This window comes from Antennarius striatus, chromosome 23, assembly GCF_040054535.1.
Source record: "Antennarius striatus isolate MH-2024 chromosome 23, ASM4005453v1, whole genome shotgun sequence".
NCBI lineage: Eukaryota > Metazoa > Chordata > Actinopteri > Lophiiformes > Antennariidae > Antennarius > Antennarius striatus.
Window position 1 is genome coordinate 2,200,303 of NC_090798.1, and position 13,810 is coordinate 2,214,112.

General features: G+C 44.6%; 2 protein-coding genes across 3 annotated transcripts; both read left to right on the forward strand.

Moving 5' to 3' along the window:
* Positions 1-26: 26 nt before the first annotated feature.
* aadat (aminoadipate aminotransferase) lies at positions 27-7,026 on the forward strand. 2 transcript variants are annotated; one of them, XM_068308179.1, is made up of 14 exons: positions 27-161; positions 648-719; positions 1,161-1,329; positions 1,410-1,542; positions 1,626-1,700; positions 1,788-1,997; positions 2,068-2,133; positions 2,246-2,328; positions 2,708-2,804; positions 3,205-3,266; positions 3,364-3,428; positions 6,017-6,123; positions 6,591-6,692; positions 6,806-7,023. In XM_068308179.1, exons 2-14 carry the CDS (start codon positions 653-655, stop codon positions 6,845-6,847), a joined length of 1,278 nt encoding a protein of 425 aa, XP_068164280.1. In that variant the 5' UTR covers positions 27-161; positions 648-652; the 3' UTR covers positions 6,848-7,023. The 2 variants fall into 2 exon arrangements, with proteins under 2 accessions (XP_068164280.1, XP_068164279.1); XM_068308178.1 differs by lacking the exon at positions 27-161 and adding an exon at positions 184-328 and having other exon boundaries at positions 6,806-7,026.
* Positions 7,027-8,852: 1,826 nt separating this feature from the next.
* mfap3l (microfibril associated protein 3 like) lies at positions 8,853-13,406 on the forward strand. The gene is made up of 3 exons (XM_068308656.1): positions 8,853-9,013; positions 10,004-10,412; positions 11,448-13,406. Exons 2-3 carry the CDS (start codon positions 10,091-10,093, stop codon positions 12,362-12,364), a joined length of 1,239 nt encoding a protein of 412 aa, XP_068164757.1. The 5' UTR covers positions 8,853-9,013; positions 10,004-10,090; the 3' UTR covers positions 12,365-13,406.
* Positions 13,407-13,810: the final 404 nt, after the last annotated feature.

A 13,810-nucleotide genomic window follows, 5' to 3' on the forward strand; every position in this document is an offset into this window, starting at 1 on the left:
CTCGTGAATGTGGATGCAGTAGCCGCCCTCTAGTGGTGGGAGGAGGAACCAAACCGGATAATGGTTGATATTTTGGAACTATAGACCGACGAAGATAAAATGTTTACATAAGAGTGTCATTAATTAACTGGTTTTCATCCGGTCAAGAGAGTAGCCAAAAAGTAAGCGAAGCCATTTTCCGATACAGCAGCGCTTGACATTGACGTATTTTGCTGTTTTGGGTAACGTAGTTTACGTAAAGGACGCGGGTGATTACTTCAGACAGTGCCGGTATATCAAGACATGCATCAGCCAAACGCCACCGGGGTGTCCCGTCGGGATACGCAAGGTCCGCCGTGCAGTTTAACGTGTACATGTGAACAAAACGAGCGCTTCTAAGATGTGTGTGAAATATTAAAGCGAGCATTTATGTTCACTTAACACGGTTTCATTTTACATTACGGATTAGATTAGCTCGTTCTCGTGATTAGCAGTCAAATCACAGCAAATGCTTATGTGGAAAATTATTTTCTTTTAAGTCAAAATGGTATTTTCACGAGTATGTTCACTTGAAAATTAAAATTGTGGATTCTTTGGGTATTCGAACACGTGAACGTTGCTCGCTGAACGTTTTCCATAGAAGAAGCTTATATTTCCGATTTTCTCAGGTGTCATGAACTACACGCGGTTCCTGACAGCTGCTAGCGCAGCCAGAAGACCCTCCCCCATCAGAGTGTTGAGTAAGTACATGTGCATAGTTTCACAATAAAAATAATACGTTAAATTCGATTACAATTATAAATGTAATTCGTAATTTATAAATAAATATTTATAAATGTAATCTAAATAAACAGTACTGTACATTTATAAATAGACTCTGTATAAGGATGTGAGTGTTAACATAATTTCTTCTTGGGGGATCAATAAAGCAAAGTTCAAGTTTAAAAGAAAAAATATATAGCAGCATTTAGAAATCTAACATCTTGTCATTTCTGAAGTTTAAATGTTTTTTCACCTGTAAGCTCCAATTTTGTTTACTGGTTACTCGAGAGGAAATATATTAGATAAATTGAACTTTGCAGATTCCCAACCGGATTTGGTAGCTGCAGGTTTAGCTTTTAGCATTTTTGTCATATAATTTATATAGAGGCCTTCATCACCTTTTCTCCACCTGCGTAAAGCTGAGCTGCAGCAGCGATCGCCTCCCACCCTGATCTCTTTGGCGGGCGGCGCGCCCAACCCCGACACTTTCCCTTTCCAATCCGCCACCATTGAGGTGAAGAACGGACCCCCCATCACCTTCAACAAGACGATAATGAAGAGGGCTCTGCAGTACTCGAGTTCCAGCGGGTGACGGACGGATTCATGCTAATAAAGAGTGAATCAGCAGCTTTGCAGCATCTTAAATTCTAGTGTTTATTCCACTACAGATTACCAGAGCTGCTGACGTGGATGAAGAACCTGCAGAAGAACCTCCACAACCCCCCGACCATCAGCTACACCCCTGAGAACGGCCAGATGGACATGTGTGTGACGACCGGCAGCCAGGAGGGGCTCTGTAAGGTACGGCCAGCATCAGCGTTAATGCTACTGGTGGCTTTGTTTTTTATTTCTTTCATAAAATCAATGTTCTTTTTGGACTTTAGGTGTTTGAGATGCTGGTTAACCCTGGAGACAACGTGCTGCTGGACTCACCCACCTACCCGGGCACCCTGGCAGCGGTGAGAGGACTTTCTGGTGGGAACTATTTTGCAAAAACCTCTGAAAGAAACACTGATTTTTATTTCTTTTTTTCCTTTCCTATGTAGCTCCAGCCGCTCGGCTGCAACATCATCAACGTTCCCAGCGATCAGCACGGCATGATACCCGCCGCTCTCAGGAAGATTTTAAGTCGGTGGGATCCCTCAGAGGTCCATCAGCCCAGCAGCACCGCGCCCAGACTCCTGTACACCATCCCCAACGGAGGAAACCCCACCGGCGCCTCCATGACGGCTCAGAGGAAGCAGGAAGTGTACGAGGTTCGTCCCATCCTGCCGACTCAGGTGTGTTTCATTCATCCACCTGATCCCCCCGTCTTGTTTCTGACAGTTGGCTCGGGTGTACGACATGCTCATCATCGAGGACGACCCCTACTACTTCCTGCAGTTTGACAAGGTGCGTAAAGAGATCGCTCCCCTCCCGTTTTGTTGTGATCTTAAACAGTTTAAATTTCAAATTATTTGTTTGATTTGTTAGTACTGTATAATTTATTGTTTTACTTTTGTAGCCGTGGGCTCCAACGTTTCTCTCCATGGATGTGGATGGAAGGATCATCAGGACCGACTCCTTCTCTAAGATCCTTTCGTCAGGGTGAGAGTGTGTGTGTGTGTGTGTTCTACTGTTATTGGCTGTATGCATTGAAGTTGGATTATCCTTGACTATGTCTCGTACTACGTGATTATCAATTATAGCGACTGAGGATATTTGCAAAACAAAGATTTGTAGAACGGGTAGTTAACTTTTCTTCATTGTGTTCTGTTAACAAGAGAACAAACAACAAACAAGTTTTAGTCGAAGTGTCCCGACTTGTTTTGGGACCCACCTCCAAGAGTCCAAATATTTGCTGACTACCAGATCCAAATGTGACCACGTTTTCATGGTTTTATTGTTTTAACAGAGAAGTCTCTTTATATTTTAAGTCATTATGAAAGCATTAAAGTAAACTCTCACGTGTGTGTGTGTGTTTCAGACTAAGAATTGGTTTCCTGACCGGCCCCAAACCGCTGGTGGACAGGGTGGTGCTGCACATCCAGGCCTCCACGATGCACACGAGCACCTTCACACAGGTGAGTCAAACACGTCGTCACGTTTTTCTCCTCATCATTCCGGTCGGGTGAGTTTTCCTTCCTTCGGGTCTTTATTCCCTCAACATTCGCTCACTGCTGTGGAAACGTGCCAAGACAGACGCCGCAGGAAGTTTGAATGAAGAAAAAGATAAATTGAGATCCTCTGATTATCCTTAATTTCTATTTTTCTAAGCCTGACTAATAGCAGACTCAGATGACACACACATACACACGCGTGTGCTAAGTGTTCCGTGTCTTTCCCGTGATAAGAGGTTGGAAACATTAAACATGCCAAAAGCAATATTTTAAAGGACTGCAGTGAAAGAAGGAATTCATTTGATCCTTGTTTGAACCACTTCCTGTCATTAAATTAACCAACATGCTCCCTGCTTCCTGTCAGCTGATGGTGTCTGAGCTGCTGCACGGCTGGGGTCAAGAGGGTTTCCTCCGACACGTCGACAGGTACGGGTTCACGTGCACTTCTGGCACGCAGCCGTAGTCGAGTGCGTCACACACGCTTTGCAGCGATGCGTGAAACTGTTTTCTTTTCTCCTTTCAGGGTGATTGAGTTTTACGGGAAGCAACGAGACGCCATGATCAGCTCTGCGAACACTTGGCTCAAAGGTTTGTGGTGAAGAAAGTAGAGAAAGAGGAAGTTCTGTGAGAGCATGTTCACGGCCTGAAGACGGAAGGTCTCCCAATATTTCAAATAAATCACTTTCGTAAAAAAATATTTTATTTAAATAAATTTAATGTCCACCTCCACACACGATTCAATGTAATTCATTCATATTTATGCAGCAGCAAATAACACAAGAGAAAGAGATGCAACTGGTAATTCTGCTATAAGAAAATATACACTTTGTGGTGTTTAAGGAGTAGATAAGGAGTTAGATAGATAGGGATAGATAGTAGATAAGGAGTTAAGTAGATAAGGAGACTTGGTGGTGGAATGAGGAGGTACAGGAGTGTATACAGAGAAAGAGGTTAGCTAAGAGGAAGTGGGACACTGAGAGGACTGAGGAGAATAGACAGGAGTACAGGGAGATGCAGCGTAAGGTGAAGGTAGAGGTAGCAAAGGCCAAACAAGAAGCTTATGAGGACTTGTATGCTAGGTTGGACAGTAAGGAGGGAGAGACTGATCTATACCGGTTGGCAAGACAGAGAGATAGAGATGGGAAGGACGTGCAGCAGGTTAGGGTGATTAAGGATAGGGATGGAAGTGTATTTACAGGTGCCAGTAGTGTGATGGGAAGATGGAAAGAGTACTTTGAAGAGTTGATGAACGTGGAAAATGAGAGGGAACAAAGACTAGAAGAGGTGACTGTTGTGGACCAGGATGTAGCAAAGATTAGTCAGGATGAAGTGAGGAGGGCACTGAAGAGGATTAAGAGTGGAAAGGCAGTCGGTCCTGATGATATACCTGTAGAGGTATGGAAGTGTCTAGGAGAGGTGGCAGTAGAGTTTCTGACTGGGTTGTTCAACAGGATCTTAGATAGTGAGAAGATGCCTGAGGAATGGAGGAGAAGTGTGCTAGTGCCCATTTTTAAGAACAAGGGAGATGTGCAGAGTTGTGGCAACTACAGAGGAATAAAGCTGATGAGCCATACAATGAAGTTATGGGAGAGAGTAGTGGAAGCTAGACTAAGGGCAGAAGTGAGCATTTGTGAGCAGTAGTATGGTTTCATGCCAAAAAAGAGTACTACAGATGCAGTATTTGCGTTGAGGATGTTGATAGAGAAGTACAGAGAAGGCCAGAGGGAGCTGCATTGTGTTTTTGTAGATCTGGAGAAAGCTTATGACAGGGTGTCCAGAGAGGAACTGTGGTATTGTATGAGGAAGTCTGGAGTGGCAGAGAAGTATGTTAGAGCGGTGCAGGACATGTATGAGGACTGTAAGACAGTGGTGAGGTGTGTGTAGGTGTGACAGAGGAGTTCAAGGTGGAGGTGGGACTGCATCAGGGATCAGCTCTGAGCCCCTTCTTGTTTGCCATGGTGATGGACAGGCTGACAGACGAGGTTAGACAGGAATCTCCATGGACTATGATGTTTGCAGATGACATTGTGATCTGCAGTGAGAGCAGGGAACAGGTGGAGGAGAAGCTAGAGAGGTGGAGGTTTGTCCTGGAAAGGAGAGGAATGAAGGTTAGCCGCAGTAAGACAGAGTACATGTGTGTGAATGAGAGGGACCCAAGTGGAAGAGTGAGGTTACAGGGAGAAGAGATCAAGAAGGTTCAGGATTTTAAGTACTTAGGCTCAACAGTCCAGAGCAATGGAGAGTGTGGAAAAGAGGTGAAGAAGCGTGTCCAGGCAGGATGGAACGGGTGGAGGAAAGTGTCAGGTGTGATGTGTGATAGAAGAGTTTCAGCTAAAATGAAAGGAAAGGTGTACAAAACTGTGGTGAGACCAGCGATGTTGTTTGGTCTAGAGACAGTGTCACTGAGGAAAAGACAGGAGACAGAGCTGGAGGTAGCAGAGATGAAGATGCTGAGGTTCTCTCTGGGAGTGACCAGGAAGGATAGGATCAGGAATGAGTACATCAGAGGGACAGCACATGTTAGAGGTTTTGGAGATAAAGTCAGAGAGGCCAGACTGAGATGGTTTGGACATGTCCAGAGGAGAGATAGTGAATATATTGGTAGAAGGATGCTGAGTTTTGAACTACCAGGCAGGAGGCCTAGAGGAAGACCAAAGAGGAGGTTTATGGATGTAATGAGGGAAGACATGAAGATAGTTGGTGTGAGAGAAGAGGATTCAAAGGACAGGGCTAGATGGAGGATATTGATTCGCTGTGGCGACCCCTGAAGGGAAAAGCCGAAAGGAAAAGAAGAAGACACTTTGTGGTGTTTACAACAGCTGCTACATTAGAATAATTAACAACAGAAAAATAAAAAATGATAAATACATTATAAAAAATACTACGTAAAAAAGGTAATTTAAAAAATGGAATGAATAATCATTACATTATTATTATTACATTACAATCATTACATGCTCTCTGAGGCGCCATCGAGTGGTCATTTCAGGAACTACACGTTAAAGTATTTCCGTTCATGCATATCGATTCACTTCTAATGAACACTGTGTGTCCTTAACAGACTAAGTGCTGTTCACATTAACCTGACCTGCACAGAGGCAATGATAGGACGGTAATTATGAGTCATATAATAAACCAGAAGGCGTGTGTTTAACCTTGTTTGTGTGTGTGTGTAGATGTTGCAGACTGGCACACCCCGACCGCAGGCATGTTCCTCTGGATTAAACTGAAGGGCATTGCTGACACTCAGCAGCTGATTATGAAGAAAGCCTTGGAGAAAGAGGTCAGAACACAAATCAAACCCTCTCATGTGAAAGTATTCATCTCTGTTGTTGGTTAGCAGATGTTTTTGGTCTGAACAGAGAGCAGGCTGCTTGTGAAGCAGCATTATTCTCACTGTGTGTGGGATCAGCATCTGAGTGTCGTCTCTCCCACGCACACACAGACACACACACACGCACGCACACACACACACACACACACACACACACACACACAGCATTTCTAAATCCCTGCTGGTGAATAGTTGTGCAGTCGTGCCATCAGGCTTTTCCCCATTCGGCGAAAATTTTAATTTTTTTTGGAAACGCGTCTTTGTAAAACTTAGTTCAACATGACAAATTGTAATGAGATTGCAACTGACATGAAGCGAGTGATCAGCAGCAGTGTGTGTGTGTGTGTGTGTGTGTGTGTGTGTGTGTGTGTGTGTGTGTGTGTGTGTGTGTGTGTGTTTGCATGGGGGGTCTGCAGGTGCTGCTAGTTCCTGGAGGCGTCTTCTTGATCAACAGCGGCGAACCCTGTCCTTACGTCAGAGCCGCTTTCTCTCTCTCCACACCAGAACAGATGGACGAAGTACACACACACACACACACACACACACACACACACACACACACACACACACACACACACACACACACACACACTCCTCCAGCGACTGTAATCTCACCCCAATCTTTCCACAGGCTCTACAAAGACTCTCTGCTCTCATCAGAGAGGCCATGTGATCCAGGATTTCTCTTCCCTGGCGATGCTGGTTTGGATGAATAATGCTGCCTCATAGTTAGATTTTAATGTGATTTATTATTATTATTATTTCCATAATAATAATTTCTTTCTGCTGATTCTGTCATTATAAATTATTTCTGATATGAAGTAAATGGATGAATAAAAAAATCATGGAATCTTTTTATTTATTCCAAGTAGGAATAAAGTATTTTGAATGAACGTTGATGTTTCTTTAAGATTTTTTTTTTAGATAATAGGTTATACATTATTTCCAGGCTGGCTTGGCTTGACCTGAATACAGAGAGACAAAGCAAATATTCAGACCACACAAACTGTACGTGCAGATAAAGAATAGAATGAAATAGTGTACTTGTGGTTAATACACATTTCTCTGTGGTGAAACTGAGTTTGTCCAGCTCCCCACAGGGTTCCTCTGTCAGCGGACCTGTTTTCCTGTCCTTTGTACAGACTTTCTTCCTGCCGTGTTAATCTGTGAACAACGTGACCGAGTTCTCGGAGGTGTTTGTGTAAGGGTGAAAGGCTCCTCTCCTACGGTAAAAAACAGGGTCAGGTCAACTCCTTTTTACCACTAAGTGTTTAAAATCAGCCCGGCTGACGGACACTGGAGGAAAAGATTGCACTTATCTTATTAAACTGAATGCAGTAATAAAAGTTAAAGCTCTCAAGTCATCAGTAACTCACACACACAAACACACACAGTATTGAATATCCACTTTCTATGCATAAATGGAGCAGCATTGTGTTCTGGGAGCGTTGGCTGAGGGCTTGTTCGGTTTCAGCTCTTCAAGGTCATTCATTTATTCATTTTTTGCACATGAACAAGCAGCTTGTAAACAACATGACCCTGACTTTCCTCCGCCTCCACTTCATCCAGGAATGTTTTTGTTTTTGAAGGGAAGTTTGCTATTTCCTCCTATTTGATCAGGATTTTGTTTCTTCTACCCGTCACAACACTGCAGTTGTCCAATTGTCAAAAAGGAAGGAATTGTGTATTTAATGAATTAAAATTGCAATAATTTAAAGTTAGTTACGTGCAGGGGAACACATCTTAGAATTAAGAAACAAATAACACTTAACAGGAACAGATAAACAGAATTAATGACTTTAGCTCTTTGTCTCCCCCCTCAGGGGGTTAGAGGTATTAAACACGTTCCGTATTGACGCATTCACACCAAACGTGTGAATTTTCTGTGCGTGTGACACGATTACACACTCATTGCAAATCCCTTGATGATTTAGATGTTACACAAATATTTATACGAAATTAAAAATTTCATATTCAACCAATTAATTCACATGAAACCGTTTCTCAAAGTCAGTTAATGGAACCTCTTCGATTTATTTATTCCATAAGATGTCTCTGACGTCATTAAACACTAACTCTGCCTAAACCAACAGAACAATTTGCTGACGAAAAGTAAATTTACTTAAAATATTAAATATTACCAGGTGACATCTGGAGCCCTCGGGGTTCTAGAGCTAAACTCTAGAACTCTCCAGATGGAGTTTGAGCCTGATAGAAATAATAAAGCTATTTTGATGTTGGTTCCTTTTAAAGTTTGAACTTAGTGATCAAAGCTGCAGCTTTAAATGACATTTATAAACTTTATAATTACAGGTTTTCAGGTGTAAAGGATCTCATACTTGCACGAACAAGACGTCCAGCTCATTGATCTGGAACCGGGTGTGGTTGTAATTAAATACAAACGTCTTGAAGTCGTTTCTTAAACTATAATTATCTAATCAGAGGCGATCTTTAAAGTTTAATCTGGATTTCTACGAAAGATCAGATGTAATGTGGAACAAAATGTTCCAAAAATGCATACAATTAAAACATAAAAATACTTTCCACTAAAATCTGATAAATTAGCAGTAAAAACGCTGTTCATACATAAAAGTTGAACAACTTTTTTTTATTAGAATTAAATTCCTTCCGGTGGGGGGGCGCCTGACTGTCCGGTCCGCGCAGCCCCGCGACGGACGATCCCGTCCAGAAGCGCCGCCGCCGCCGACGCCATCAGACTCTCACTGCGGGCGGGGAGGATGGAGATGCGGCAGAAATAACCCACGATCACACCCACACTCTGGTGTCTGCCCCCCCACCACCACCACCACCACCCAGCGAACATCCACGGACAAACTAAGTGAGTGTGGAACCCGGAAAATGTGGGATTAGCGGGATTATTAGGATTAGTTGTGAAGCTAGCATGAAGCTGTTAGCATCTCCACGGAGCGGCGGCCGTTACCGGATTAAAAACCGGATTTTTAGGTGCTTTAATCTTAATTTTAAACATCATTATTTGCTTTAATATCAGCAGGATTAAACCGTCCCGAGTGGGGTTTGAATGTATTTTCATTTTAGGTGCTTTTAAACCGAGTGTAGCGGCAAATACCTGGCCCCGATCCATGATGTTGGTCCAGCACATAGCCGGATCCCTCGCCCTGCTTTCCTCGTTTCTCGCGGCTATCTTATAAAAAAAAACAAAAAAAAACGGTTATAGACGATGACATTGTAATTTTCTTGATTGTGTTTATTAACATTTTATATATTTATATTCACACGTTAATTAAAACCCTTTTAATCCACGTTGCCATGACTTTGAACGCATCCGCAGGATTCGTCCAATGACTCCCGTCGCCCTGGAATAGACGGAGCCCGCCGTGTGCTCCGTTATGTCGCGTTGTGTTTTCACGCTACGAGCGTTTATAGCGGGTGGTTATAACCACAACAACAGAAGAGCTTCATTGTAACAGTATGTGTCGTTGATTAAGTGATTAGCAACACACGAACCCCCCTGAACACCCCCCTCCTTAGAATGAAAGGATTTATTTTTCCCCCCTAATTCATTTTAATTATGATTTCAGCTTGAAATCAAGCAAAATATAAATCATAAAATCTCCACATTTTTAAATAAACTTGTTCAATGTTTTGTTGAAATGTTTGGAAAGTTTTGTGTAAAAATATTGAGCGATTTTTGAGTTATTCTTCAGAAAAGGAAACTTGATTGATCGACACCGTTATGAAATTAATTTCACAGCGATTTAACAAACGGGCTCCTTATCGGGTTGTTCCAGCTGGCAGATGTCACGCCGTCTTTCTGATTAATGTTGTGCAAATCTTTTTTCTTCTCCAGCGACATGTTTGGAGCCTCGGAGCTGAAACCTAAACGGCCTTCTGCTGTCAGGAGATAGCCAGTCCCCTGGATGGAGACCCGGGAGGAATGACTGTCTGTTCCCCCCGGCTGACGCACCGACAACCTCAGAAAATGAACGCCGCCGCCGCTGGATACGTTTTTTGGGTCGTGGCGTCCCTGATCTCCTCTCACGCCGCTGGGACCTCATTTGTGGACGCGCACGGAAACCGAACAGGAAGTGGCAATGTCACAGACGACGGATTTGCCCCAGTTGGCTTCACCAAAGTCAGCCAGATAATTGCCCGGGAGGGCAGCTGCGCGCTGATTGATTGTAACGTCACCGGAGACCCGATCCCCAGCGTCCAGTGGTTCAACTCCCACGGCAACCGCCTGGACACGGAGACCGACGGTGAGGATGAAGCTTCTGTTACGTTACACCTGGGTTTGCGTTGCCCTTGTCGCCATGACGACACATCACACAGTTAAATTTTAATGAGCATCGAATGCAGGAGGGTGTCGGGTTCGGTCACATGATCCTGGAGCAGATATGTCAGAATAAAATATGACATTTAGCTCTTTTCTTCCAGCGATCACTGATCCCCCGTTTCATTCGGGGACTCGTAAAGATGATCTTTGTCCCAAACGCCGTTAACGCCGTTAAAGAATGCTGAGTCGCGTTTGTTTTGACCTGTTGAAACCTGTCGAAGCGGCGATGATGGAAGCGTGATCTGAGAATCACGAGCGAGGCGTCACCGACAAGCCCCCACGGCTCCTGCTGTAGTTTCCTCCACTTCCTGGTTGTTTTTGAGTCACATCAGTCACATGTAAGCAGATGGTGAAGGTATAAATAGAGGGGGGGGGGGTGTTACAGGTAACGTTTCCTGACCCCCGGCTTCATCTCTTCCTGAAGATTCCAGTGAGGAATGTTTGCAGGGATGAACTTGCAGACGTGTTTTTATGGCCTCCTCTCCTATAGTTCTGACAGATGGTAAATGTTAAGAACCACAACCCCCCCCCAACCCGCCCCCTTAAAGAAGTGCTTCTATCGTGTATGTTTGCACATGCATGGAATTTACCCCGGGGCGGACGAGTATTTGTAGATGGTGTAAAAAAACCCCAAAAAAAACAACCAGATTCAAGACAGATTACTGCAAAATATAAAAGTAATTTCAAAATCTGTAAAAAGTTTGTTTTGTTACGTTTTCGTGCCACTGGGTTAACGTTGACTTAGAGATAAGCTAAGCTAAGCTAACCGGGGGCAGACAGACTGGATTGCTTTTCTTATCTAATAAAACAAACAATCCAGAGTGTTGGATTGTCCCGCAGGCGTTTCCGTCACTCGGGGCGATCAGTCGAAACAATTACCCCTCCGGGCGAGATAAGAGCTGATAACCGACGCGGCGGAGGAGGAGTCGCGATCTGATTGGTTCTCGTGTGTCCGCAGGAGGGAAGTGGTGGCTGCTGGACGGCGGCGCTCTCAACATCACCAGCATCGAGTTTGCCGACCGCGGGAAATACACCTGTGTGGCGTCCAACGCGCACGGCAGCTCCAACTGCACGGTGACGCTGCGGGTGGTGTTCACCAACGGCGACATGGGCGTGTACTACATGGTGGTGTGCCTGGTGACGTTCACCATCATCATGATCCTGAACGTCACGCGCCTCTGCATGATGAGCAGCCACCTGAAGAAGACGGAGAAGGCCATCAACGAGTTCTTCCGCACCGAAGGCGCCGAGAAGCTGCAGAAGGCGTTCGAGATCGCCAAGCGGATCCCCATCATCACGTCGGCGAAGACGCTGGAGCTGGCGAAGGTCACGCAGTTCAAGACCATGGAGTTTGCGCGCTACATCGAGGAGCTGGCGCGCAGCATCCCGCTGCCGCCGCTCATCATGAACTGCCGTAACTTCATGGAGGAGATCCTGGAGGTGGTGGGCGTGGAGGAGATGAGGCACACCTTCGTCCGGCAGGCGCCGGAGGGTTGCCGCGACGGCAGGGCGATCCGGGTGAGGGACGTCCTGAGCATCCTCCAGGAGAGGGAGCGCCAGCAGCGGGGGCGGGCGATGGAGCGCAGCGAATCCCCCGCCGCCGATTCGGACAACTCGTCGGTTCACGAGCAGCCTCAGCACATCGCTATCCAGGTGTCGGTCCACCCGCAGCTCGCCGTCAGCGGATGCAGCAGCGTTGAAGCCACACCTTCTCCGTCGTCGGAGGCCCCCGGCGCTTCGCCTACGCCCCCGCCTTCCTCCCCGACACCAGCAGTGGCGACTCCTCCCCAGCAGAGGGAGCTGTCTGACGGGGAGGGAGAGGCCGAGGCAAACAAGCCCGCCTCCTGCCAGGTGTTCTACGAGAGCCACGTGTGACGGCGCCCTCTAGTGGAGGACCGACGTATCCCTGCTATGCATTTCCAGCTAAAGACACAGATAGGTCAAAAAAACATTTTTAATTTCACATTTTGGAAACAATCACGTTTTAAAAATATTTTCTTTTAGGAGCAATCTCTGCTTTTCTTTCTTTTTTCATCATTGGGGACTTTCGTGCTTGAATGTACACGGGGAGGGGAGGGGAGGGGGGGAATCAGCATCGTTTATGTAAAAAGCTAAGAATTGTAAAGGAGCATAATTCCTGAGATTGTCTGATGATTCTTTCCAGAATTAGGGAGTTTTTTTTAAAACCATGAACTCTTGAAATCTGCCTCAAGCTGCACTTCATGAAGCTCAGCTTCCTCCATCTGCTTCAGAATCCAGCCGACCTGCTGTCATCGCGTCAGACTCAAACGTTTCATGATTGTACGACCGACTGTATTTCTCCAAAAAAACACTTAGAAAGCCAGGTATATGTGTGTGTGTGTGAAGCATATGCCCTGATTAGGATGTACATTTCATTTATTGTACGTTTCCCTTAAAATATCTAATTATCATTATGCGGTGATTGTTTTTCAGATAATTTATTCCATCTTTTTCCACCTCATTTAAGAACAGAAGCGTCATTCCCGTCGCCGTTTTAGGTTATTTATTGGATTCCTGCTCGGATCTCTGCGGCGTTGAGACTTTCCAGTTCCGTTTCTGCATCTTGCATGTTGACGACGACGTCGGAGACGACCGACGTCTTTTGTCTCGGACTGAAAGGACTCTGGTTTCTCCTTCCTGTTCGACTAACAGTCCTCCTGTCGGTCGGTGGAGAACCGACTGGATTCTGTTCTGCTTTTTAACCGGTGCTCTCAAGATGCCTCTTTTGTAGTCGAATAAAAACGGAAAGTGACGCGTAAAACGGATTTCAAGTCTGGTCAGTTGTTTCTTTTTTTTTTTTTTGTCGTGTCAAACATGCATGACTTTAATAAAAACCTGTGCAGAAACAACTGCAGAGAAAGGAAACGTGTTGGGTTTTTTTTTAGTAGATGATGTTAAGATGCTTTTTTTTTTCCAAAATTCGATTCAAAATTAACAAAAAGGTTTAAAATTCCCACAAAAATGTAGCATCCGAACACATCACAAGGTCAACTTTCTGAGAAACATAAAAAATAATAAAAGTAACCACTAATGGCCACCGTGTGCAACTTCAATCTTTTTTTTTTACTTTTAATTGAAATCAAAATTTACTCTTTTACATATTTTGCTTTAAATATACAATCAAACGATGTAATCATACATAAAATTTTTCATAATAATGCACAACTCTATCGACAATATCCACAAATAAAAACAACGGGGGGGGAAACATTGAGGTCAGTATGAAACGGGATGTTAAAGACCTGCCCTTCACACACACACACACACACGTTAAGGTGCTCCTGCCCCAGCTTCACCTAC

What these genes read in the sequence shown, in the direction of transcription:
- aadat (XM_068308178.1), top strand. Translation starts at nt 283, where the DNA reads ATGCATCAGCCAAACGCCACCGGGGTGTCCCGTCGGGATACGCAAG. An exon ending in AGAAAGCCTTGGAGAAAGAG is followed by an intron (nt 6,124 to 6,590) that starts GTCAGAACACAA and finishes GGGGGTCTGCAG; the next exon opens with GTGCTGCTAGTTCCTGGAGG. An exon ending in CACCAGAACAGATGGACGAA is followed by an intron (nt 6,693 to 6,805) that starts GTACACACACAC and finishes ATCTTTCCACAG; the next exon opens with GCTCTACAAAGACTCTCTGC.
- mfap3l (XM_068308656.1), top strand. Translation starts at nt 10,091, where the DNA reads ATGACTGTCTGTTCCCCCCGGCTGACGCACCGACAACCTCAGAAAATG. An exon ending in CCTGGACACGGAGACCGACG is followed by an intron (nt 10,413 to 11,447) that starts GTGAGGATGAAG and finishes GTGTGTCCGCAG; the next exon opens with GAGGGAAGTGGTGGCTGCTG.